The sequence below is a fragment of the Ambystoma mexicanum genome, chromosome 10, assembly GCF_040938575.1.
Source record: "Ambystoma mexicanum isolate Mex_15411 chromosome 10, UKY_AmexF1_1, whole genome shotgun sequence".
In the NCBI taxonomy this organism is placed as follows: domain Eukaryota; kingdom Metazoa; phylum Chordata; class Amphibia; order Caudata; family Ambystomatidae; genus Ambystoma; species Ambystoma mexicanum.
This window is the reverse complement of record NC_090932.1, coordinates 1,310,135,925-1,310,161,180: the sequence shown is the minus strand read 5'-3', so window position 1 is coordinate 1,310,161,180 and position 25,256 is coordinate 1,310,135,925. Positions and strand designations below refer to the sequence as shown.

The following is a 25,256-nucleotide window of genomic DNA, read 5'->3' as shown; positions in this document are numbered from 1 at the left end:
AATGTAGGTACACAAAATTGTGATATACCTTTGGTGATTGAGGTTTAGCCTGCGGCCATGGGCAGTGGCCAGATTGTCCAGGGTCATGGTATAAGGACATGACCCTGACAATCTGGCTACTGGCCTTGACTGCAAGGGATGAAAAATGGTGTTAAAGTGGCCATGTCCATCTGGGACTAGCTACGTGATAAAGTTATTCGAAAGTAGGATAGGTTTGAAAGGGAAAAAAAATGTGCTTGTGGTAATATGGTTATAGGGTTCTGACTTCGCCTTCAGCAGGCTGCCATCGAAAGGGAAGAGGGGCTCTGTACTGAGCCCCGCCTTCTTTTTCCGTGGTGGCCATTTTGGAAACTACGTCCCGCTGTAGGAAGAAAAATCTATTTTTTAGCATCCTGCTTTTGGAACCAGGGGTGCTAATGGCCTTTATCCCCCATTGCAGGGGCTGCAATGGAGGATAATGGTCCGGAGCCCTCGTTATTCATTTATTTATAACGTGCCGAAGGCCACAGGCATCAGGGCGCACACAGACACACTTGACTTTATTTGTTGACAAGTGTCATAATGTAGGTACAAAAAATAGTGATATACCTTTGGTGACTGATGTATAGCCTGTGGCCATGGGCAGTGGCCAGGTTGTCCAGGTCATGGTATAAGGTCATGACCCAGACAATCTGGCTACTGGCCTTGACTGCAAGGGATGAAAAATGGTGTTAAAGTGGCCATGTCCACCTGGGACCGGCTATGTGATAAAATCATCGAAAGTAGGTTAGGTTTGAAAGGGAAAAAACATTTGCTCGTGGTATTATTGTCATAGTGTTCTGACTTCCCCTTCTGCAGGCTGCCATGGAAAGGAAAGAGGGGCTCTGCCTTCTCTTCCCATGGTGGCCATCTTGGAAAAGGATTTTCATTCTCCGGCATCCCGTTATAGGAAGAAAAATCTATTTTTTAGCACCCCGCGTTCCTGCTTTGGGAACCAGGGGTGCTAATGGCCTTTACCCGCCATTTCAGGGGCTGCAATGGAGGATAATGGTCCGGAGCCCTCGTTATTTATTTATTTATAATGTGCCAAAGGGGGGCGGGGCCTGGAGCCGATGGCGTACAGAGGCTAAATAGCGGAGCTCCGGCCGAGACGCCGTTTCTCGATCCTTTTTGCCGGTATAAGAAGTGCCTACGACCACGAAAAACTGATGCAGAGGTGGGAGAAGCTGACCCCGACACAACCTGCTTAACCAACCGGGAAATCGGACCCTCTGGTCGGCGAAATTGTCCTCGAATCATACTCCCTCTCCCGCTTCCATACGCATCCAAGAAGGGGCCCGCGCCATTTAGCGGAAACTCGGAGAAAGAAGCCGCCATCAAACGGCATCCGGGGATTAAGGTGGCCAGATCGAGCAGAGACAACACGACGGAGCACGATCGCATGCAGAACATCGGAAGGGAGAACCCTCATCCTGCTTCTCACCGCTGGGCGAGGCCCGCCACAGCGGCAACTGTACACCCGTGGTACACTACGCGGGCTCAGCCGTCGCTGAGGACGGCCCGCTGAGGGCGCACACTACCACCGGAGGTTCCTCCCCAGCGTCGCCCCGAGGCACAGGACAGCGAGAACCAGCTGCAAGAGCGCGTCTACGGCGCCCCCAGATCTCCCTGCCCCGGCGAGTCGGACGCTCAGAGGTAAGGGCAGCGACCCCGATTTACAGATATAGTGGCGGCACCCCTACCCCCCTGTAGATTCGGATTCATTGACTTTTGACACCTTGGTAACATCACTCACTACTCTACACACGGGGAGACGGCTGATACCCCCACCGGTTACTCATCTAAAGTGTCCCAGGGGCAGCATCACCAAGACTCCAAAATGGCCGCCAGGAACAAAGCGAAAGCAGCCACCATGGACTCATTTGTATCCGCCAAGCCAAAAACCCCCATACAGACTCGCTCTTGTGCCCCAGAGATTACCCACACGAGAGAGGGGGAAACCACAGATAACCACTCCCAAATATTGGAGGCTATTGCTTCATTGAGGACACACATAGACTCTAAGATCGACAAATTTAAAATGGACATTCAACTCATGCGTCAGGACTCCCGCAAATTAACTGAGAGGGTGACACCGAGACTTCAATAGAAGAAACGGCTGGGGCCACAGCAGTCTTGAAGTCCAAGGTTGCAGACCTAGAGAAGAAAGTGGCTATCCTAGAGGAGAGGTCTGAGGAGGCCGAAGGTCGGGCTAGACGGGGCAACATTAGGATCCCAGGAGTACCAGAAGGAAACGAAGGCCCAAACACTACAGCCTACGTAGAATCCTTGCTACAACAGGAGATTGGTGCCGGGAAACTGTCGCAAGGATTCGCGGTCGAAAGGGCTCACAGGTCACTCCAGAAGCGGCCCCCACCTGGATCATTTCCACGGCCAATAATTGCTAAAATTCTAAACTTTCAGGATAGGGAAATTATCCTACGGCACTCAAGGGAAGAAGGCCCAATCGAACGTGGCGACTCTAAAATAACCATTTACCCCGATTACACTCAAAGTGCAGAGAGAGAGGAACTCTTTTGTCTCGGTAAAAGCAAGACTTCGACAACTAAACCTGAAATACAGGCTGCTCTACCCATCACGCTTGAAAGTCATCTTCAACGGGCGAGCCATATTCCTAGAAAACCAACGGCCGCCAACATGTGGCTGGATGATAACCACCTTGCAGATGGCAAAGATGCTCCCCAGATGGAAGATTGAGTCTCTCTGACCGTCGGCACACGACACACGATGCCATAAATGGCCACAACAAGCACAATCAACCGGACCTCAGAAGGTAATCCAACTAACAGTTAGCTACATAGAAACATCCCTCGTTCGGCCTCTCCGCCAGACACCAGCCCTATCCCCCGCAGACAATCCGGGTCGGGACAGCCACCTGCCCGACCCAGCTCGCGCCCGATACCTGGATGGGTCTGGACGGCTCAAGAGCGCCCAAGCACCACAACGAAGATGTAGTCGCTGGGCGCACCAGTTTGAGTTTTGTTAACAGTTTTGTTAGTTATACAGTCTTCATACCACTATCGCTGAAGAAGCACAGGATGGGTGCATGCCACAACTTGGGGGGCGAAGAACCCGGTTACTCCCGTCAACGGTCTCATAACCTCATATTGGCATTACTACAGGCTCCAGAAGAGGAGCTGCCAGCCGGCCTCAAAACATTGACCCGATGGCGTCACAACAGGTCATGACGTGGAATGTGAGAGGGATGAGCTCATACCTGAGACGAAATCGAATACAATCCTAGCTCCGCAGGAAAAAGGTCTCGATTGCAATGTTGCAAGAGACGCATTTTATGGAAGACGCCATGTCCAACTTAACAGATCGATGGGCTGGGACCGGGAGAGGATCTCCCTACTCCAAATACTCAAGGGGGGTGTTCACATGGGTGAACCCAAATGTGCCCTTCCAATTGCAAGGATTCGAGTTCGATAAAGAGGGAAGGTATGTGATAATGTGGGGCACTATCAAACAGACTCCAATTTGCCTAGTCAATTCGTACTTCCCGCAACACGGAATACCATCACACCTCAGAGCAATATGCTGAAGGATAGCATACCACCGAAATAGGACCTTTATATGGGGGGGGACTTCAACTGTGTCATTGATGGCTCTATGGACAGGTCAGCACCACCCCCCCCATCCAAGTAACCCCGCAACATGTGCTCTGACAGAAACACTGCAACAACTCGACTTGGTGGATATTTGGAGGGAACAACATCCTGTTGAAAAGATCTATTCCTATTATTCAGCCCCGCATAAGATCCACACGAGAATCGACTATCTGTTCATCGACAGAGAACAAACACCATTGGCTAAACCACAGCATATTTAGGAAGATCAATCTCAGACCACTCCCCACTGATCATGCAATGGCAATTAATGGGGCCTAGACCACCAATCCCCATGTGGAGGATGCCCACTGCGGCCCTCGCCGACCCGGAGTTCAGGGACGACCTCGCTGAAAAACTAGAAGAATACATTGACATTAATAAAGGCTCAGTATCTACCTGGAGCACATTGTGGGAAGCCATGAAGGTGGTGGCTAGAGGAGAAATAATATCAAAAGCTGGAGGCACTCGTAGGCAATTGAGGTCTGAACTCGAAGCACAAGAAAAAGAGATCTCCCGTCTAGAATCCACCTCAAACATTACTCCAGAGGTTGAAACGAAGTTGAAGGAAGCCCGCGAGAAATGCCAATCTTCCTGGGACAGATTGGAGAAGTTTGACTTCACGACATACACTACCAGGTCTCATAAGGAATCCAACAAACCCGGCAGACTGCTGGCCTGGCTGTGTAAGCGTGAACGCCCCAGGCACCTCCCAACGGAGATACTGGACGAAAACGGGACACATCACAAGACACAACTAGGAATGAAGCGTTTGCCAAATTCTACTCCAGATTGTACTCCCACGAAACACAAATAGACAGAGACGAAATCAAAGAAACACTAGATGAGATAGGCCTGCCCAAAATATCCAGCAAACGGAGAGAGGCACTGGAGATGGAAATCACAGCAGAAGACGTGACAGGTGCAATCAGATCGCTGGCCACCTGTAAGGCTCCCGGAAGTGATGGCCTCCCGCCTGAATTTTACAAAAGATACAAATCCATCCTCACCCCAATCCTCCACGAGGTTCTCCTAGAGGCCTACGAAAACGGGGTCTTACCTAACACTATGAAAGAGACAATAAGTATTCCCATGCTCAAACCAAACGAACCACCCACTGACTGTGACTCTTATCGCCCTCTGGCCATGTTAAATTATGACAGAAGATTCTCACCACTATACTGGCCAGCAGACTCGCTAGGGTGGTAGGGTCCCTAATCCACGAAGACCAGAATGGCTTTGTCCCAGGACGCAACACCACAGCCAACCTGAGAAGGCTTCAACACATTATGGCCAAAACCTATGAGAATGAAGAAGACCTAGCAGTACTATCACTCGATGCCATCAAGGCCTTTGATTCTATCTTCTGGGAGTGGCTCGTCGAGGTGCTGAGGGGGTTCGGGATTGGCGAGGGCTTTGTCGATGGATCACAGTACTCTATAATTCTCCTATGGCAAGAGTAAAAACCGGCAGAACAGTGTCTGAATCCTGGAAAATACATAGGGGCACCAGACAAGGGTGCCCACTGTCGCCCATGCTATACATATTGGGCCTGGAGCCGATTGCCATATATTTTAGGAATCGGTTCTTTGACGCTGGCATCAAAGTGGGCAACGAACACAACATAATATCCCTATACGCGGACAATGTCTTTATATACTTGAAAGATCCCCAGGTCAACGCACCAATCACATTGGATGTACTAGACAACTATGTGAAATACTCTGGGATCAAATTCAGTAGACTGAAATCCTCTGCCTTTCCCTTGGCTAGCCTGAGAGGCTTAGAAGAAACTGACCTCCCGGACATTGGGATAAAGTGGCAACTCGACACGTTCCGGTACCTAGGAATTAATGGGAGTCACACCCCGATGCTCACACACGAGCACAACACGGAAGTAGCAATAACCAGCCTTCGCAGATCCATGAAATTTTGGTCTAGACTCCCACTTGCAATGGTGGGCAGAGCAGCAATCGTTAAAATGATAGTCCTTCCCCGATTTCTGTATTTCTTCGTCAAGATATGCCACTACGTCAGACCGCCCTTCTTTAAGAAATTAGAGGCACTTATCAAGGACTTCCTATGGGGACCTACCAGGCATAAATTGACTTTGGCTACCCTATCCCTCCCATACAAGGAAGGGGGAATACAACTCCTAGACCTCCAGTTGTATTATCTTGCGGCACAGCTTAGCCACGTGACGAAGTGGCTCTGGGACGAACCATCAGCCGAGCTGGGACTATTGAGACAATCGCCCTCCAGAATATTCCCCAGGGAAACTCTTTAGAACCCTCTACGACAATCCCCAGATACCCCCCTGATCGTTGAACTTGGCAGGCAGATTTGGACCAGAACCTGCTACATCAGGCAGGTGAAACACCCTTACTCTCCAGACAACCCCATTCTGGTTGACATGTACAAAACAGAATCAGATCTCTCCACAGCTAGGAGGCGGGAAGACTCTGGAATTTACACATGGAGGGATATGTTTGAGGAGGGCGAATTCAGGGATTTTGAATCGCTGCAGGCTAATGAAGGGCTATCAAGCGGCCAGTTCCTCTGGTATCATCGGCTCAAACAAACCGCCAAGAAGGTCTGCTGCAGGTGGCCGGAGGAACCCACCCCAGACCCTCTGTTACAAGATATGCACGACCTCACAGATGGCTGGAAACCGGTCTCTCGACTCTATAAGAGGCTCATCGACAAACCCAACCCCAAAAGTGCGACACTGAAGGCGAAATGGGAAACTGATCTTGAAACTACGCTTACAGACAAGGAATGGGAAAGAACGCTGCTATACCCCAAGAAGGTGTTGAGAAACTCCAGATTCGGTCAGATACAACTAAACGTCCTGTATCGGACGTATATGACCCCACACAGGGTGGCCTCCTTCAACAAACAGGCCTCCCTGGCTTGCCCATGGTGTGGGAATGACAAAGCTGATCTGATCCACATGTTCTGGACTTGCACCAGGACAATGGTGCTGTGGTCCGAAGTCAAACAAACCTGCACTGACGCCGGGATAAGCTGATATGAATGGACACCCGGGGAATGCTTATTAGGGGTCTACCCCAGACCAAGCAAATACAAACATGTTGTTAAGTTGATGGACATTTCATGTATCCTTGCGAAAAGAACTATAGCCATGGCATTGACGACACCAGGGGGCCCTAGACATGAACGCTGGATGAAAGAACTAGAGAGATGGACTGCAGCCGAAACCAGAGCCTGGCAAGATGGAATCACCTCTAACGGAGACATTGCGAGTGGCACTCTGGACTCTTGGAAGGCCCTCCTGAGAGATATACACCTCAGTGCAGACCATAAATCCCCCTGATAAACCCCACTACTTTGCCATAACTGATCCCTCGCACTCGCCTGGATATGGTGATCTTCTTGACCGAGATCCCTCCCACTTCCCGAGATGTCGGAACCCACATTTGCACCCATGCCCACTTAAGTAAGAGGAACTGTTTCACATGAAGACTGTTGTTGTTTATGTTTATTGTTTTAGTTAATTTTCTTGTATTTGTATGCATCCAATACAAATGCCAATAAAATATGTTTAAAAAAAGAAATAAAATAATGCGCCAAAGCCCGCAGGCACCAGGGCGCACACAGACACACTCTGACAAAAACTTTGTTAAGGAGACGTTATGGTTAAGTTGCACCAATGGCATTTGTGATGTTATCCTTGATGTCCTGGATGTTAGTCTTGGCAGTGCATAGTGGTGGCGTGCGTTATGGTTGCTTAGCTTACCATAACTGGCACGTTTCTGAGGTTTTTCGGTTTTACCTGTAACCATAACGTCCCTGTAACAACATTTTTCCATTGAATTTCATAGGTTTTTATTAGTGCAACTTAACCATAACGTTTCCTTAACTAAGTTTTTTCATTGAATATATATATATATATATATATATATTAGCAATACTAAAATGGTATGCCCATCCATGTGATCTTTGGCTAAAATGGCTACCCAGATGTTTACTGGAGGGTTACATGTAGCACAGTGGAATGCTTATAGGTGCATCACTTTTTCTGTCCCTTTACATTCTCCTAATGCTGCCAAGTACTGGGTCTTTACCGAGTACTGCTCTTGCTGCATGAAGCACTTAACTTGATGACATTTCTGGGTACTTTGTATTCACAGAGCTCTGCCCAGCTTGAAGCGCTATACGCTCCTGTAATGCAGGTCTTTCTCTAGATCTCTTCAATTAACAACACTTTGGCATGCTAGCAGCCCTTTACTTTTATCCCTGGGTCGTCTTCCCTCGAGTGGTGGGTATTCTCATTTGACTGTCCCCTTTCACAGCTTCTTAATTGCATGATAGGTCAGTTTCCAAGCCCCTCAAAGACCACTCGTCGCCAGTGTAGTAATATAAAGTATGCAGCCTCATGTAGGTTGATTTATTAGTTCTTAGGTACACAGATTACAAGTACAAGGGAAGGAGAAGACCCACGAGTCCCCACTCCCAGGTAGCTCTTCGAACTGTAGCTCCTGGAACCTCTAGGAAGCAACCGGCTATACATGCATCCATTCCATCACTCACTCATGACATCACACCACAGGATCACCATCAGAGTGGGAATGGAAGGAAATACAAGATACTACGGAGTGAGACTGTGCCTTCCACTAAGTTGCAAAGGTACGGTGTGCGAGAGGAGAAATGAGTTAGCTGTATAAACAATAATGTCTACTTCCTGGGTTTCATCTGTGTGCAAGGAGCAGTGCTATGTTTCACAGGCGATCTAAGTGCTAGATGAATGCATAAGGTTCTTATAGTGAGAGATTGCCATCCCTAGTTCATTATAGTGTGAAAACAAGTTGCCCATTTGATGATTTCATGCAGCTGCATGGCCCACCCTCCTGTGCTTTAGCGTTAGATGCAGTACAAAACACGAGCGAGGGGTCCTAGGTGGCTGAAAGTTCTTCTACAGGACGATCAGCATGAGTTTCCCAAGGTGCATTTTTAAGTGAGATGCATTGCCCACCCTCTAAGTCCAAATGAGTGCATTACCTGACCCACTTTCATGATTCGTTCCAAGTGCAATTTGCTGGAGTGACTACCTTAATCCTCCATCTGTCATTACCACTTCAGACCATACAAAGGGAAGTTTATGCATTGCGTCATGGTGAATTCAGATCAGACAAGGGCAGGCTGCTGCATTGGTTCATGGTGAATTTAGATCAGACAAGGGTCGGTTGCTGCATTGGTTCATGGTGAATTTAGTACAGACAAGGGCAGGCTACTGCATTTGCTCACCGCAACTTTAGATTAGACAAGTGGCACGCTGATGCCTTGGTTCATGGTGAATTTAGTTCAGGCAAGCGCAAGCTGCTGCATCGGTACATGGTGAATTTAGTTCAGACAAGGGCAGGCTGCTGCATTGGTTCATGGTGAATTTAGACCAGACAAGGGTCGGTTGTTGCATTGGTTCATGGCAAATTTAGATTAGATAATGGGCAGGATGTTGCATTGTTACATCGCGACTTTAGATTAGACAACGGGCAAGCTGCTGCATTAGTTCATGGTGAATTTAGTTCGGACAAGGGCAAGCTGATGCATTGGTACATGGTGAATTTTGTTCAGACAAGGGCAGGCTGCTGCATTGGTTCATGGTGAATTTAGTTCATGAATTTAGATCAGACAAGAGTCGGTTGCTGCATTGGTTCATGGCAACTTTAGATTAGATAACGGGCAGCTGTTTCATTGTTTCTTTGTGACTTTAGATTAGACAGGGGGCAAGGTGCTGCATTGGTACATGGTGAATTTAGTTCAGACAAGGGCAAGCTGCTGCTGCATTGGTACATGGTGAATTTAGTTCAGACAAGGGGAAGCTGCTGCATTGGTTCATGGTGAATTTAGTTCAGACAAGGGCAACCTGCTGCATTGGTTTATGGTGAATTTAGTTCGGACAAGGTCAAGCTGATGCATTGGTTAATGGTGAATGTAGTTCAGACAAGGGCAAGCTGATGCACTGGTACATGGTGAATTTAGTTCAGACAAGGGCAGGCTGCTGCATTGGTTCATGGTGAAATTAGTTCAGACAGGGGCAGGCTGCTGCATTGGTTCATGGTGAATTTAGATCAGACAAGGGTCGGTTGCTGCATTGGTTCATGGTGAATTTAGTACAGACAAGGGCAGGCTGCTGCATTTGTTCATCGCAACTTTAGATTAGACAAAGGACAAGTTGTGCATTGGTTTGTGGTGAATTTAGTTCAGACAAGGGCAAGCTGCTGCATTGGTACATGGTGAATTTAGTACAGACAAGGGCAGGCTGCTGCATTTGTTCATGGTGAATTTAGATCAGACAAGGGTCAGTTGCTGCATTGGCTCATGGCATATTTATATTAGATAATGGGCAGGATGTTGCATTGTTTCATCGCGACTTTAGATTAGACAAGAGGCAAGCTGCTGCATTGGTTCATGGTGAATTTAGTTGAGAAGAGGGCAAGCTGATGCATTGGTGCATGGTGAATATAGTTCACATAAGGGCAGGCACTGCATTGGTTCATGGTGAATTTAGTTCAGTCAAGGGCAGGCTGCTGCATTGGTTCATGGTAATTTAGTTCAGTCAACGGCAAGCTGATGCATTGGTTCATGGTGAATTTAGTTCAGACAAGGGCAGGCTGCTGCATTGGTTCGTGGTGAATTTAGATCAGACAAGGGGCGGTTGCTACATTGGTTCATGGCAACTTTAGATTAGACAATGGGCAGGCTGCTGCATTTTTTCATCGCAACTTTATATTAGACAAGAGGCAACCTGTTGCATTGGTTCATGGTGAATTTAGTTCGGACAAGGGCAGGCTGCTGCATTGGTTCATGGTGAATTTAGTTCAGACAAGGGCAGGCTGCTGCATTGGTTCATAGGTAATTTAGTACAGACAAGGGCAGGCTGCTGCATTTGTTCATGGTAAATTTAGATCAGGCACGGGTCAGTTGCTGCAATGGCTCATCGCAAATTCGGATTAGATAATGGGCAGGATTGCATTGTTTTATCGCGACTTTGCATGAAACAAGAGGCAAGTTGCTGCATTGGTTCATGGTGAATTTAGTTCAGACAAGGGCAACCTGCTGCATTGGTTCATGGTGAATTTAGTTCAGACAAGGGGAAGCTGCTGCATTGGTTCATGGTGAATTTAGTTCAGACAAGGGCAACCTGCTGCATTGGTTTATGGTGAATTTAGTTCGGACAAGGTCAAGCTGATGCATTGGTACATGGTGAATTTAGTTCAGACAAGGGCAGGCTGCTGCATTGGTTCATGGTGAAATTAGTTCAGACAAGGGCAGGCTGCTGCATTTGTTCTCGCTACTTTAGATTAGACAAGGGGCAAGCTGCTGCATTGGTTCATGGCATATTTCTTTTAGATAACGGGAACGATGTTGCATTGTTTCATCGTGACTTTAGATTAGAAGACAAGAGGCAAGCTGCTGCATTGACTCATGGTGAATTTAGTTCAGACAAGTGTAAGCTGATGCATTGGTACATGGTGAATTTAGTTCAGACAAGGGTATGTTGCTACATTGGTTCATGGCAACTTTAGATTGGACAAGAGGCAACCTGCTGCATTGGTTCATGGTGAATTTAGTTCGACAAGGGCAGGCTGCTGCATTGGTTCATGGTGAATTTATTTCAGACAATGGCAGGCTGCTGCATTGGTTCGTGGGTAATTTAGTACACACAAGGGCAGGCTGCTGCATTTGTTCATGGTGAATTTAGATCAGACACAGGTCAGTTGCTGTATTGGCTCATGACAAATTCAGATTAGATAATGGGCAGGATGTTGCATTGTTTCATTGCGACTTTAGATTAGACAAGAGGCAAGCTGCTGCATTGGTTCATGGTGAATTTAGTCCAGACAATGGCAGGCTGCTTCATTGGATCATGGCGACTTTTGATTAGACAAGGGGTGGGCTGCTGCATTGGTTTATGGCAAATTTAGTTCAGACAAGGGCAGGCTGCTGCATTGGTTCATGGTGAATTTAGTTCATGAATTTAGATCAGACAAGAGTTGGTTGCTGCATTGGCTCATAGCAGCTTTAGATTAGTCAAGGGGTAAGCTGCTGCATTGGTTCATGGTGAATTTAGATCAAACAAGGGTCACCTGCTGCATTGGTTCATGGCAACCTTAGATTAGACAACTGGCAGGCTGCTGCAGTGTTTCCTGGCAACTTTAGACCAGACAACGGCCGGCTGCTGCATTGGTTCATGGTGAATTTAGTTGAGACAAGGGCAGGCTGCTGCATTGGTTCATGGCAACTTTGGACCAGACAAGTGCCGGCTGCTGCATTGGTTCATGGCAACTTTGGACCAGACAAGTGCCGGCTGCTGCATTGGTTCATGGTGACTACAGTTCAGACACGGGCAGGCTGCTGCATTGGTTCATACTGACGTTTGATTAGACAAGGGGTGGACTGCTGCATTGGTTCATGGCGTATTAATTTCAGACAAGGAGATGCTGCTGCATTGGTTCCTGGCAACTTTAGATTAGACAGGCAGTCTGCTGCATTGGTTCATGGTGAATTTAGGCCAGACAAGGGGTGAGCTGCTGCATTGGTTCATGGCAAATTTAATTCAGACAAGGACAGGCTGCTACATTGGTTCATGATTTATTTAGATCAGACAAGGGTCGGCTGCTGCATTGGTTCATGGCAACTTTAGACTAGACAAGGGCTTGCTGCTGCATTGGTTCATGGTGCATTTAAATCATACAAAATGCAGGCTGCTGCATTGGTTCATGGTGAATTTAGACCAGACAAGGGCAGGCTGCAGCATTGGTTCATGAGGAATTTAGTTCAGACAAGGGCAGGCTGCAGCATTGGTTCATGGGGAATTTAGTTCAGACAAGGGCAGGCTGCTGCATTAATTCACAATGACATTAGAGCAGACATGTGGCTGGCTGCTGCAAGAGCTCATGGTCAATTTATATCAGGCAAGGTGCGAGCCGCTGCACTGTTCACAACAAGTTTTGATCAGACAAAGGGCAACCTTCTGCATTGATTCATGACGTCATAAAATCAGAGCGCGCAGGATGTTCCATCAGTACATAAAGACTTGATGTTAGAGAAGGAACGTTGAATCATAACGACTTGGGCTCAGACAATGAGCAGGGTACTGCATGGTCACGACAACTTTAGATCAGACAATGGGCGAGGTGCTGCATTGGTCTCGATTACTCCTGACCAGACAATGGGCCAGGTGCTGCATTGGTCCCAATTACTACTGACCAGACAATGGGCCAGGTGCTGCATTGGTCCCGATTACTCCTGACCAGACAATGGGCGAGGTGCGGCATTGGTCCTGATGACTCCTGGTCAGACAATGGGAGAGGTGCTGCATTGGTCCCGATTACTCCTGATCAGACAATGGACGAGGTGCGATTGGTCCTGATGACTGCTGATCAGACAATGGGAGAGGTGCTGCATTGGTCCCGATTACTCCTGATCAAACAATGGGCGAGGTGCTGCATTGGTCCCGATTACTCCTGATCAGACAATGGGCGAGGTGCGGCATTGGTCCTGATTACTCCTGATCAGACAATTTCCGAGGTGGTGCATTTGGTCATGATAACATTTCATTGCTTCGGGAATGACAAATTAGCATATTACAGGGTCTTCCAATTATACATGCAAGACAAGATGCTCGATTAGTTCATGAAGTCTTCAACTACATCAAAAGACATGCAAAGTGCATCACTGCTTCAAGGGGACCTTAGGTTAGGAAAGTTGCACGATGCAGCATAAATGTTCAGGAGGACCACAGATAAGGGCAGTGTGCATCACTGGTTCCACAATCACACATAGTTTGTCTGGCATTCAGAGAAAAGCTTCTGAAACCAAACTTGACCTACCTCAATGAAGATGTATATCAAGGCATGATATGTATTATTAATATTATGATTATTATTATTATTTTGCTGTTGTATAACACTTCATGGCAGACTCCCCGAGCCTCTAGGAACTGAAATAATATGGCCATAATGACAAGGAACCCAGGCCGTACCGGGTGGTAACGGCCAGTGGCCTAAGCTAATAGGCCCAAGCGAAGCAACAGACATTGCCCGGGTTCCTCATCAATATGGCCATTAGCACTCCTGTAGTTTCATATGCGGGTACTAATGGGGTTTCATTTAAAAAAAACAAAAAAAAGAAAGAAACTTATCTTTTGGTGCTGCATGGTGTAGTAGTTTCCAAGTCTGTTTTTTATGTTGATGACCGTCATGTCATCAACAGAGAAAACGGAACTTGTGACACTACGATGCCACACAGCATCAAAAAGAAAGGTTCTTTTTTTCTGTTTAATTAAACCCGCTTAGGAAGCTACACAGGTGCGAAAAGGTGAGGGGGAGCAGGAAAGGAAAGGAGAACCAGCGAAGGTGGTGCTGGCCAGCAGCACTCGGGCGTTCCGAGCATCCAGATTGTCCAGCGCCCCCTTCTAGGGTGCTAATAGGTGTTATTATTACCCTATTTTGAATGGCACTTGATTTATCGACATCAGAATGATGAAAGGCTTAGTCAGCCCTGCTGCAGGATTTTAACTTGTGAATTTCAGGTTGCTCTCATTTCAGAGGCCAGTGGTATCCTTGTGCAGATAACTACCCTTTGCTAGGATTTTAATTGATGACTGACTATGATGCGTTGAAAAGAGATAGAGTTGAAAAGGCTACATAGTAAAACATCTTTTGTGCCTTAAAGCAGCCCTGCTTCCTGACCTTCCAGGAAATGTTTTGCCATGTGTATATGACAGTCTGGGTAGCTTGTCTGGAGATGGAGTGAGGCACTTAATAGACCAGTGAATGCTTGGTGGCTGGTTGATTGGACCACAGGTGGGTGTTACATAGATGATTCTGCGATGCAGTTAGCTTTGGATGATGAATGGCTATAGGCACCATGAGTGTGCAATGTGTTGAGAAATTGATTTTGGAGATTTGAGCAAGCCATAATTGGTTGATGCAAGCCATGTAGTAGACCAGTTGATGAATGGGTGTTGGGTTGGTGCATGGATCTCGCCCATCTTCCACAGCATTCCTCTTGTCTTGACACCTTTTCCCTATCTCTCTTCTTTCACTGAAAGGATAACCATAGTCACCTGGAACGTGGGCTCTGCCGTGCCGCCCAGTGACATCACCTCACTTCTGTGTCTCAATGCCGGAGATGGGAAAACCGACATGTTTGTGATTGGGTAAGAAAAAGGTTGCTGTTACCGGAGAGTCCCGTGAGAATGACACCAACATTTGCACTAATCACCTTATCTATGCTGCATGCCGTGCCACCAACCATCCCCAGTTCACACCTCCTCCAATATAGCACACCAATTAAATCGCTTTCCTCCTCTGAGAGAATATTCATGCTATGTGGTGGTTGCCTGGGATTTCCCTCATATTCTTGAGCCAGCGATGCCTTGGTTGAATTCTCATCCAGGGGGAGAGAGTATTAAAGGCCTTATTAACTATGTTCCTAAGGAATGGAGTCCATACCTTGGAAACCATCGATCCAGTGTAGCCCTCTGAAGACCTTTACTTATACCCTTTCACTAGAAGTGTGAGGTGGAGCTGCGCACACCTGAGCATTAATTGAGGGATATGCTGAAGGATATGCGCCCTAGCTTCTCAGTAGGTCACTCGAGCGATCATGAGTGCCACTAACTGTCCTCTTCAATGTATGGTTACAGGTAAACCACTCTTAGACTGGGGGTTTGACTCCCGTTGAGGGGGGGTGGACATGGAGGAGCGATGTGGGCTTGATCCCCTAATGTCCCTCTCCTTTCAGCAGAGGGAAGCAGTGAGGGCTTGCCCCCTTCTCTATGGCCCTCTGTCAGAGGAGCAATTAGAAGCTGGGCTCATCCACACGCTTTGTGTGGAACTTCAGCAGAGGTTCACACATGAGTTTTGCACATTTCCCAGTGTGGGCAGCTACTAAAGGAACAGTAGGGTTTGGTGCCCTTTCTATGTTTTTTGAAGTTACGGGAGCAGCAAGGCCTGTGCCAATCGTCACGGGTTGTGTGATCGGGGGTGATTTGAGGGCATATGACCTTTACCATGGTGCCCAAAATGATGTATGGCTAGAGGGGCAGTTAGGGCACACGCGCCACTCTTGCGGTGAATATTCATTGGGTGGTGCTATGAGGATATGTGCCGTTCTGATAGAAGTCAGGGGCACTGGTGGTGGTGGTGGCCTGTACCCCTACCTGGGGTTTCTGAATTCAGATATGAAAGCGAGGGCCTGTATCATGTGCCAGGTCCTGGGTTGCCAAGCAAGTGGATCAGTGTTGATGCAAGCAGGAGATGTGGTTTGAGCTTTAAGGAACACTCAGGATGTGTTGTTGTGTTTTGTGTTCAGGTTGCAGGAGGTGAATTCCATGATAAACAAACGACTGAAGGACGCTTTGTTTTCTGATCAATGGAGCGAGGTGTTCATGGATGTCCTGAGCCCGTTCAGCTATGTCTTGGTAAGGATCGGGGTGCACGGGGAAGCATAGTGCCTATGTCCGGACTTCGGGGTCCATTGGGTACTACAGAAAACCTTCCATCACATCACCAACTATTACCCCCATAGAGGGCACATGAGTTGTAATTTGCTCACAGGGGGTTGGCTTAATCTCCTATGCTGTGTGTGAGGTAGTCACTGGCCTAACTGAGTAGGGGAGAAAATAGAAGGTCCACACACTCTGCAATAGCTGTGATGGGTCCCTAGCTTAGCTTTTCACCGACAGAACGCCAATAAAACCCTTGTCTTGGCTTCAAGTTGCACAGCTAAACTTGCAAATTAATACTTCAAGCGGCGGAAAATTATACTAATGTAAATTGCAAACAATCTGTTATATGAATATGCAAAAGCATAAACAACAATGAGCACAAATTAGGAATATGCATTAAAAATGGCGGAATCCCAAGCAAGCTTTACTGGCGGAGTCCTGGGAAACTTTGGAGACTAAGGTCCAATTTAGGTCACTAGATGTTAAACTTACAGTTACGACTCCCTTTGGGTCTTTTCAGTAGGGTTTGAAGTAAAGTTTAGGCTGAGCTCCTGTAGGTTCTAGTTGGCATGCCTTGATGGGTGGTTGGTTTTGTCCAATGTAGGTTTGTTCAGGGTTGAAGTGTAGCCACTGTAGTAGGACAAGGCTGAAGAGATGATCCACTGCAATACATTTACATTTTCAAAAAAGCGATCTATGTTCCCGGACCATGTCTTCCTCATCCCTTTTTTAAATTTTTATTTTTATTTTACAATAGTACAAGGAAAGCAACTTCTCTTAGGAGTTGCTTTTCTTCCTACTCAAATTTCATCTTCTGCTACCTGTGGGCTTTCCTGGACTGGGGAGGAGAGATGGTAGGTTGGCCAGTCACCATTCACGAACCCCGCTTGAAACAAAGGCTGTTTGACACCACTGTATCATGAATGCGCTGGGACACCCTATTGGAGCTGTCAAGGCAGTAGCCTTCAAAATCGCATTGACTTCTTCATAGAAAAAAGTAACAAAATTAGAAAAGTTGAAGTTTGAGTTAGTGGCTTCTTTTAATTGTAGATGGATATTGAACCCCAGCAATGATTCAGATCTGGTCCCATTCTGCTGCTGCCACTCACTTCCACTAAATGCAGCTTTAGTGTTGTGAGTATGCACAACACCTGGCTGCATCCGATTGCAACATTTTTGACTAACAGCTATATAGCCCTGTGAAGCCTTGCATAGCACAGGACAGGTCTTCGGTTTTTTTTGTTGGCTGGGAAAATTACACTTTTCAACCTGTGCATTTTTGGTGCTTTAGGACCGTGGATCTGGAGATTGGCACCCAAACATTTGATGTCCAAAAATATGGCACCAAAAATGCGAAAGAGTTGGCTCCACCATAAGCAAGACGGACTGCGGCCAGCAAAGAGCTCTGTGATGCATTACCTCTGGGTTCCTGCCACAGTGCACCTGGCACTTGAATAGCTAGAGGCCACCAGACAGGGCCTGCGCCAAGAGCTGATTCACTGTGTGCTCTGGGCATTATGAATGGCCTTTGTTTTCTGCCAAGAGCTTCTTGGTTCAGTCACTGCAAAGGGCGCCGAGAAACATTGCATATTGACCAGAGCCAGCATTGCTGCTGCATACTCCCCACCCTAACAAAACACGAATTTCCAGTTTTAGCAAGGACACCCCAATCATTATCCTCCCATGCAAAACCACTAATGACCATTAAGTGGAAACCGACATTTAGCTAAGGGTAAGCCAAGTGCTAATCTCACATTTTTCGTACAATAGCCTGATGGACAATACCTTATCTGTGGGACGTTAAGGAGACACACTTGTATTACACTTTCTGGTGTTCCCATAAGTAATCTTGAGTGGACATTTCCACCCAAACAGTTCAAGTTGTAGGCAGGGGTGGACTGGAAACCAAAACAGGCCCTGGAAATGTTTTTCAAAGTGGCCCCATATTACACAGTGTGAGACAGCCCAGTCCCTTCCCCACACAAATAGTGGAAATGCCCACCGTGCAGAGGCCACCGGAGAGTTCTCTGTAGGCCAGTCCATCACTTGTTACGAGGCTTGGAGGTCACTTGCAAATACATCCTTTCTTGTTCATCTAGACTCACCGGTCACAGTTTAGTGGCTTCCATTGGCCCTCAAACTCTCCAGGGCTGGAGCCCATATCTTGAGGTCCCGCCATTTAGCCTCTTCTGTGGACCTGGGGTCTTCATTCACGGCTGTTGGTTGTTGTAGGTGAGTCTCCTGAGTTAGGAAGGGCACGCAAGTATACTTTAATACACAGTGTGTGAATGAGCACTACAATCTAGGCAAAAGTAAGTGGTAAAGTCGACTGTGGTCGAGGTAAAGGGTATGGGAGTCCAGATGTCTATTTTAGATCGGGGTAAACCTGCCCCTTTTGAAAGCCTGGTTTTCAGGGAGGACAAAGTGGGAGCCATCAGCTTCTTTCATAACAATGTAAAAGGGACCATTGGCTGGAGCTCCTCACTGCTAGAATGGCAGCTCCCAGCTGTTACCCTACCTGCATTGCTGGAAATGGCAAAAGGTATTGCGGAATTTCAGGGGCAGGGCTGGGGCGTGGCTGGAAGTGGAGTCATGGTAATCAGGAAAAAGGCATGTAAAAAGTGTAAAATAACACAGGGGTGCTCAAATAAATAAACATTTCATTTTGTAGCGATGACTTGAAAGGTATACACATCACATAATAAACCAATCTGATAATATATACATTGGGATATTATGGTGAGCAGAAAAGTATGAGTGCAGCTTTTCATTTTCGCATGCTGAATAAAAGCATACAATTACCAACATGCAAAGTAACCCGAGCCTAAAAGATCCAATCTGGGATTTAAAGTGTAATATTAAAAACTAAAAGAAACACAGTGGAGAACAATACATACGACCATCAGCTGCTGCAGGCGGCATTTCACACAGTTTCCAGCTTCTTTATCGCGGCCATCTCAACTCACTGGACATTGTTTGGCATTAGCACATCAAAGACAAACTGGAGTAGAGCTCTACTGAGCTGGAGCTCGTCTGACTGCATTGGGTACAGCTGATGATTGAGAGTGTAGCGTGTAGGGGCTCAGTCACGGACTTTTCATTTCCCTGGATTCCGAATCCGGAGAATTCCGGCCCAATTCCAGCAGTTGTCTATATGGTTGTCTATATGTGATATGGCCATCTGCCATTCACACATTGGCTCTGTAAGTTCAAACTTCTGAATTTTCCAAGGATATCTAGAGTGGAAGTCTCTCGCATTGTTGTATGGGGAATGATCTGTTTTTCTAATGTGAATCCTTGGCGGTAAGCACTAAATGTGCTCTGTTGACCTGCTTGTGTTCTTTCAGGTGACGTCTGTCCGCATGCAGGGCGTGCTCCTCATGGTCTTCGCAAAATACTTCCACCTGCCGTTCCTCCGCCATGTCCAGACGGACTGCACAAGGACAGGGCTGGGGGGCTACTGGGTGAGTGCTCCTGACTACTTGTATGAAGGAAGGAAGATTGGCGAAGAGAGAATGAGCCAGAATATGAGAGAGAGAGAATGAGAGAGAGAATGAGAGGGAGAATGAGAGGGAGAGGGAGAGGGAGAGAGAGCATGGGAGAAGGAGAATGAAAGCGGGAGGGAGATTGAATGAGACGAATTAGAGAGAGAGAATGACAGAGCATGAGAGAGAGAATGAGAGAATAAATGACAGAATTAATTAGAATGAGAGTGAATGGCAGCATGAGAGGGAGAATGAGAGAGGGAGAATGAGAGAGGGAGAATGAGAGAGGGAGAATGAGAGAGAGGGAGAGAGAGGGAGAGAGAGAGAGAGAGAGAGAGAGAGAGACAGAGAGAGACAAAACAAAGATATAGAGAGAGGATGGCTGGAGATTTCTGTCCACATTTTAAAACCAGACAAATATTAGGTCTTAAAGTCTCTATTCCTACCTGTCAAACCCTGGGAATGTGACAGGCTAGCTGGGTGTGGGGGGCGGGGCATGTGTACGGACCACCCCCAATAGGCGCTGTGGGAATGTTCATGTGTGTGGGTGGCTGAAGAACTTGCTCATTCAGCTCTGTTCCCTTGGGAAGACTTTACCTTAAAGCCACCTACACCGTGGAGGCGGGGAAACTTATGCATTTCCCTGGGTGACCCCACCCTGAAGTGACATCACGGGAAGCGATGGAACACGACCTTTCACCCCTCGACAAAACAGGAAGTGGCATCACATAACATTGTTTCTGAGTACACTACAAAAAATATGGTTACACCATCACTGTGAAGTGATATACATTTCATACAAGAATGTATCACCATATGCATCGTTAATAGTGTCTATAGGCCCATATTGCCAAATCACTGTGAATGCAAGCAGACGTCCAAAGACAAACGATAATGATGTGTTATTGTATAGCACTTACGCTTAAGCGCTTCATATAGATCAAATGTACATACAATATCATCCAGCCTGTACTGGTACTCATTTATCAACCTCAGCAGGATGAAAGGCTGAATTGACCTTGATGGGAGTCGAACCTGCAACCTGCAGATCACACACACATTGCAGCAGCCAGCGCTCTACCCACTGAGCTATCTAACCGGCTATAGCTATCATAAAATGGGCCACTCCAGAAATGGGCCATCCCATGTGCCTCAATGTAAAAAAAAAAAAGAAAAAAAAAAATGCTTTTTTAGGGGTAGCAAGGGAGACCACAGGGGTAGCAAGGGAGACCATTTCCCACAACATGCAGCGTTAAGCGGTCCACTTCTTTGTGACTTAAGCTCTTTGGAACGTTCTTAATAGCACCTTTTTCCATTCCCACTTTCCCTTTTTCAGGCCGCTATTTTGTGTGTGTGTATTTATAGTGTATTTAACTTTGTGCCATTACTTTTGCACCAATACAAAGACATACCCGCTGTCAGTCAGTCACTAACGTGAAGGTATGTCACCATTGAAACGACCCTAAGTGTGCATCATCATGGAGGCGGTCTGGTAGCTGCTCGATAAATACAAAAAGTCTCAGGGCCTGATTCATGGAAGTGTTTTATAATGGTGCAATGTCATAGGAAAACGTTCTGTGAATCAGGCCCTTACTGTTTAAAAGATCAACTGCAGTGGTATTTAGCTAGAAATTTGCCCCCCATCCTCAACCCAGCGCGGAAGGCAAGGGACCTGAGGGAGAACTTGTAGGGAAAGCATACTTGAATAAGAGGGTTTGATAACCAATCAAGGGGAGCCACTACAGCTGCCTTCACGCACCCTACTGAAATGGGTTTTGGGGGCCACAGGTTCCTAGCGACAGGGCAGCCCCCAGATGATGTTTATACTGGCCTGAGTGGGACACGTGTTGCCACCTTCACTGCCAAGTGCTAAGCTGGAGTTTCTGCACCTCAACAGCACACACGCAATGTGCAGGCCCGAAGTGATAGTCTGATCTCTTGGCAACTACATTTTCCACATTGTAGGCGCTGATGAGCCATTCCCTCCAGGCCCCCACTACCGTCTCTGGAATTTAGGAACCAAGGTAGTTAATAATGCCCCTCTGTCTGCAGCTGTGAAGGCAAGATTGTGATGCACCTGCCTTTACGCGATTCACTTTATGGACTTTGCAGATTAACTTTCGGACTTATGGGACTTGCAGACCTGCAGTTTATGCCTACTCTTGAGGAATGCTCAACCCCGTGGACTTCTGCAGTCCCTGTTAGTTATGCGAGGGTGTAATTATCGGGATCTTTGGAATTTGTATGATATGATATTTTTTATTTTTGTTTATTGAAATGGCTGAAGATCTCAACATTTCAACATTATTTCATTCAATGATATTCAATTACATATTAATTAAAAGACAGAGAAGAAAACGCAACATTTAAAACAAGATTCACAATTCAAAATAAAAAATTATATAAAAATGAAAAACTGATGAATTGGAGAAATAATTACTCTTCTCATTTCTCAGTGTTCAAGGTTAAATTTCTCACATGCCAAATACATTAGGATCGCTCTTATTTTAAAACATCACATGATCCAAATTTAAGGCTTGTAAAAAGTTTACAATTGCATATCTTACTAATCTGGATTGCGTGTCGAACAGAACTTCCCAAAGAGTTTGTGCATCCATATGAGTATGGAATTGAAAATTACTTTTAAAATGTACAATTCTTAAGGATTCTAACTCCGTACATTGGATCATAAGATGTTTCATGGTTTCATTCTCTCTATTGCAAAACCGGCATCTTTAAATTTGTTTTATCTTTTAGATTCTATCTTGCTATGATTTCCTTTGTTCGACACAAATTGAATCTAAAGCGCATGAGTTTTGCATGATATGATGAGTTGAAAAATGTCATCAAATATGACTCTACAACCCCGTACCGTTTCGGTAAGAATTGATGTAGACTATATATTGCTTACATTGTTCTCTTGTCTTAATCCAGTCATGTTCCTATATCTTTATTTTATCATGCAAGATCTCATGCACTTTTGATCAAAATCAAAGTTTGATAAAATCATCTTGTGAGGTTTCAACCTAGGTGGATAATATTGACAATAGACTATTGTTATTATCCAACAATACATATTTACGATATAGTGAGCACATCTTCCACTCATAATTTGCATGCAACGAAATCAGGCCTATCTCATCCCTGATAACAGCAATAGGTACAGATGAAGGTAATTTTAATACAGATCTCCAATATTTACCTTTCATGTTGGCCCAGTACAAATAAGGTTTCCATTGCTTCGTATCTGCCCCATACAATAGAATAGTAGTAACTTTCTGCTTATAATATAGCAAAATTGGGTAAATTGTAAATTTGCCATATCTGCCATTGATAATACGCGCTTGCGATATAGCTGTGGCTAGTTTTGTTTTTAAACTTGTATGGTAGGGTTGGTCTGATGCATGCTTATTTACATTGACTCCTAAATACACATAACTCAAAACCACCTGTATTCTCTCGTTATCAAGTTGCCACCACCCACTTTTATTCCATTGACTCAGATTCCCAAACTGAACAATTCACGTTTTTTGTGTGTTTATTGAGATAAAGTTGTTCTGGGCGTATCTATCCAGAATTTTCAACATAATTCTCAAGCCTTTTGGTGTTTTGGAGATTAGGATAAGATTGTCCGCATAGAGCAACCAATTAATCACAGGTCCATTTATCAGAGGAGAATCAGTCATCAGACCTGCAAAACATTTACCCATGTTGGAAATGAAAAAGTTAAAGAGTCCTGAAGCAAGTATGCAGCCCTGCTTAAGCCCTCTTGCACTAGCTACTGGTTCCTACAACGAGACATCCAGGCCCATATGTATTTGTACAGTGGTTTCTTCGTGGAATTCGTACAGCCATTTCAAGATGTGCTAAGGGCAATTGCAGTCCATTAGCTTCTTGAAAAAGTACCGAGTTAAAGGCTGTACGAAAATCCATGAAGGCCATGTATAGTGGTTGTTTTTTCTGATGTTCATGAGCTATGATAACATTAAGAGCTAACAGATTCACACTTGTCCCACGCCCCGCAATAAAACCCGTTTGATATGGATCTCTTAACTTTTTTGCCGTGAGCCACCAATTAAATTCCCTCAGTACCAGACGGGCAAATATTTTACCAGGACAGTGAAGCAAAGCTATATGTCTATAGGATGCTGGCTCGGTTCTATCCCCCTTTTTGAAGATTGGATTATAACTGATCTTCATGAGGGTGGAACTGTCCCCATGCGCATGATTCATTGAAGATCAAAAAGAGAATTGATGCCCAGTTCTGCAGATTTTTCTTTATCATGGTGTTATCAAGACCATCTGGCCCTGGAGAACTAGAGATACTCAATTTTGATGTAAAAAAGAGTATATCATCTCTATCAAATAGTATTGTATGATCCTGATTTAATACAGTGACATTTGATCAGCATTTTGGTAAGGGGGTTTGATATACTCGTTGGTAATATTCGATCCTTGAAATTTCTGTAATAGCACTCAATTGAACAGAAGATTGAGATGTATATGTCACTTCATTTAATAGTGACCATATTCCTGCAGATGTCTTATCTAGCATGTGCTTTAACATTTCTTCCCCATCCCTTTGATATTGTGAGGCCTTCCTTCCTCTAGTCCAATTTTTGTAGACTGTTCTCAAAGGTTTTGTCTGAGCTAGTCTTTCTGGATGAGGGAGATGTTTCAGGTCACGTATATTATGCCTCAAGAGAGCTTTTCTTTCCTTTAAGATTTGATCAAATAAGTGAAGATGTTTATAACCACACTGTCGCTCAGTTGTTCTCATTTGAACATACTTTTGCAATCTATCTTGATGCAAACTCACGTTTGAGATGCTAAAGTTCTTTCAAAATCTGCTAGAAAACTGTCTGTCCACTTTAGACGGTTTCTACGATTGTTAACAATTGCATAACCCTTTTATAGGGTGAAACAGATTTTTGTTGATGGTGTAATAACCATGACCATGTTAGACATAGCTGGCTGTGATCACTAAAATCACTCGGAGTTATAACTAAAGTATTTACTATATCCATGAATCTTAGATCAGAGTATATATAATCAATCGTAGCCTGTAAGGGTCCTCTACACCATGTGTGTTGTAGCGGTACATCACCCTGGATGGTACCATTGAGCATCACATTTCTGACATTAAATTGATCCATCTAAGTTCAACATCAGTCACCTGTTTATCAGTTTTGTCTAACAAGAGGAGATTTAAATCTCCTACAATTAATGTGTGATCTATGTTGCACTCAAGATCCAGGTCATCCAGAATTGTTTCAACATGATGGAAAAGGTCATCAGGCAATAAATACGTTCTGCCCCAATAGGTATTTATGATGGCAATTGTATATATATCCTTCTCAATTTTTCCAACTTGTATATATGGGGTTGGTGAGCTACATAACCGCAAGTTAAGGTTCTTTCGTAGCTATCAAGAGGCCGACCATTGGCTAGCCTCTAAGGCGTGTTATGGCAGGCACAATTAACATATCAAATGCATCCCATACTGGGACATCTCCTAACCAAGTCTCCTGGAGTATGATTATGTCATATTCAATCAGATTACTAGAATCAGAATTAATGAAGCTTCTAAAACCTTGTGCATGCCAGCATACTAGTTTCAATATTTCCTGAACTGGGAGTTGT

At 45.5% G+C, this 25,256-nt stretch overlaps 1 protein-coding gene across 1 annotated transcript in view; it reads left to right on the top strand.

Annotated features, from left to right (window-relative positions):
- Nucleotides 1–25,256, top strand: part of INPP5J (inositol polyphosphate-5-phosphatase J) — a 225,956-nt gene that overhangs the window by 72,327 nt on the left and 128,373 nt on the right. The window contains exons 3-5 of the mRNA XM_069619342.1: nucleotides 14,728–14,835; nucleotides 15,993–16,101; nucleotides 19,476–19,592. Of these exons, the coding sequence (XP_069475443.1) occupies nucleotides 14,728–14,835; nucleotides 15,993–16,101; nucleotides 19,476–19,592 (334 nt within the window). The remainder of the gene's footprint in view (nucleotides 1–14,727; nucleotides 14,836–15,992; nucleotides 16,102–19,475; nucleotides 19,593–25,256) is intronic.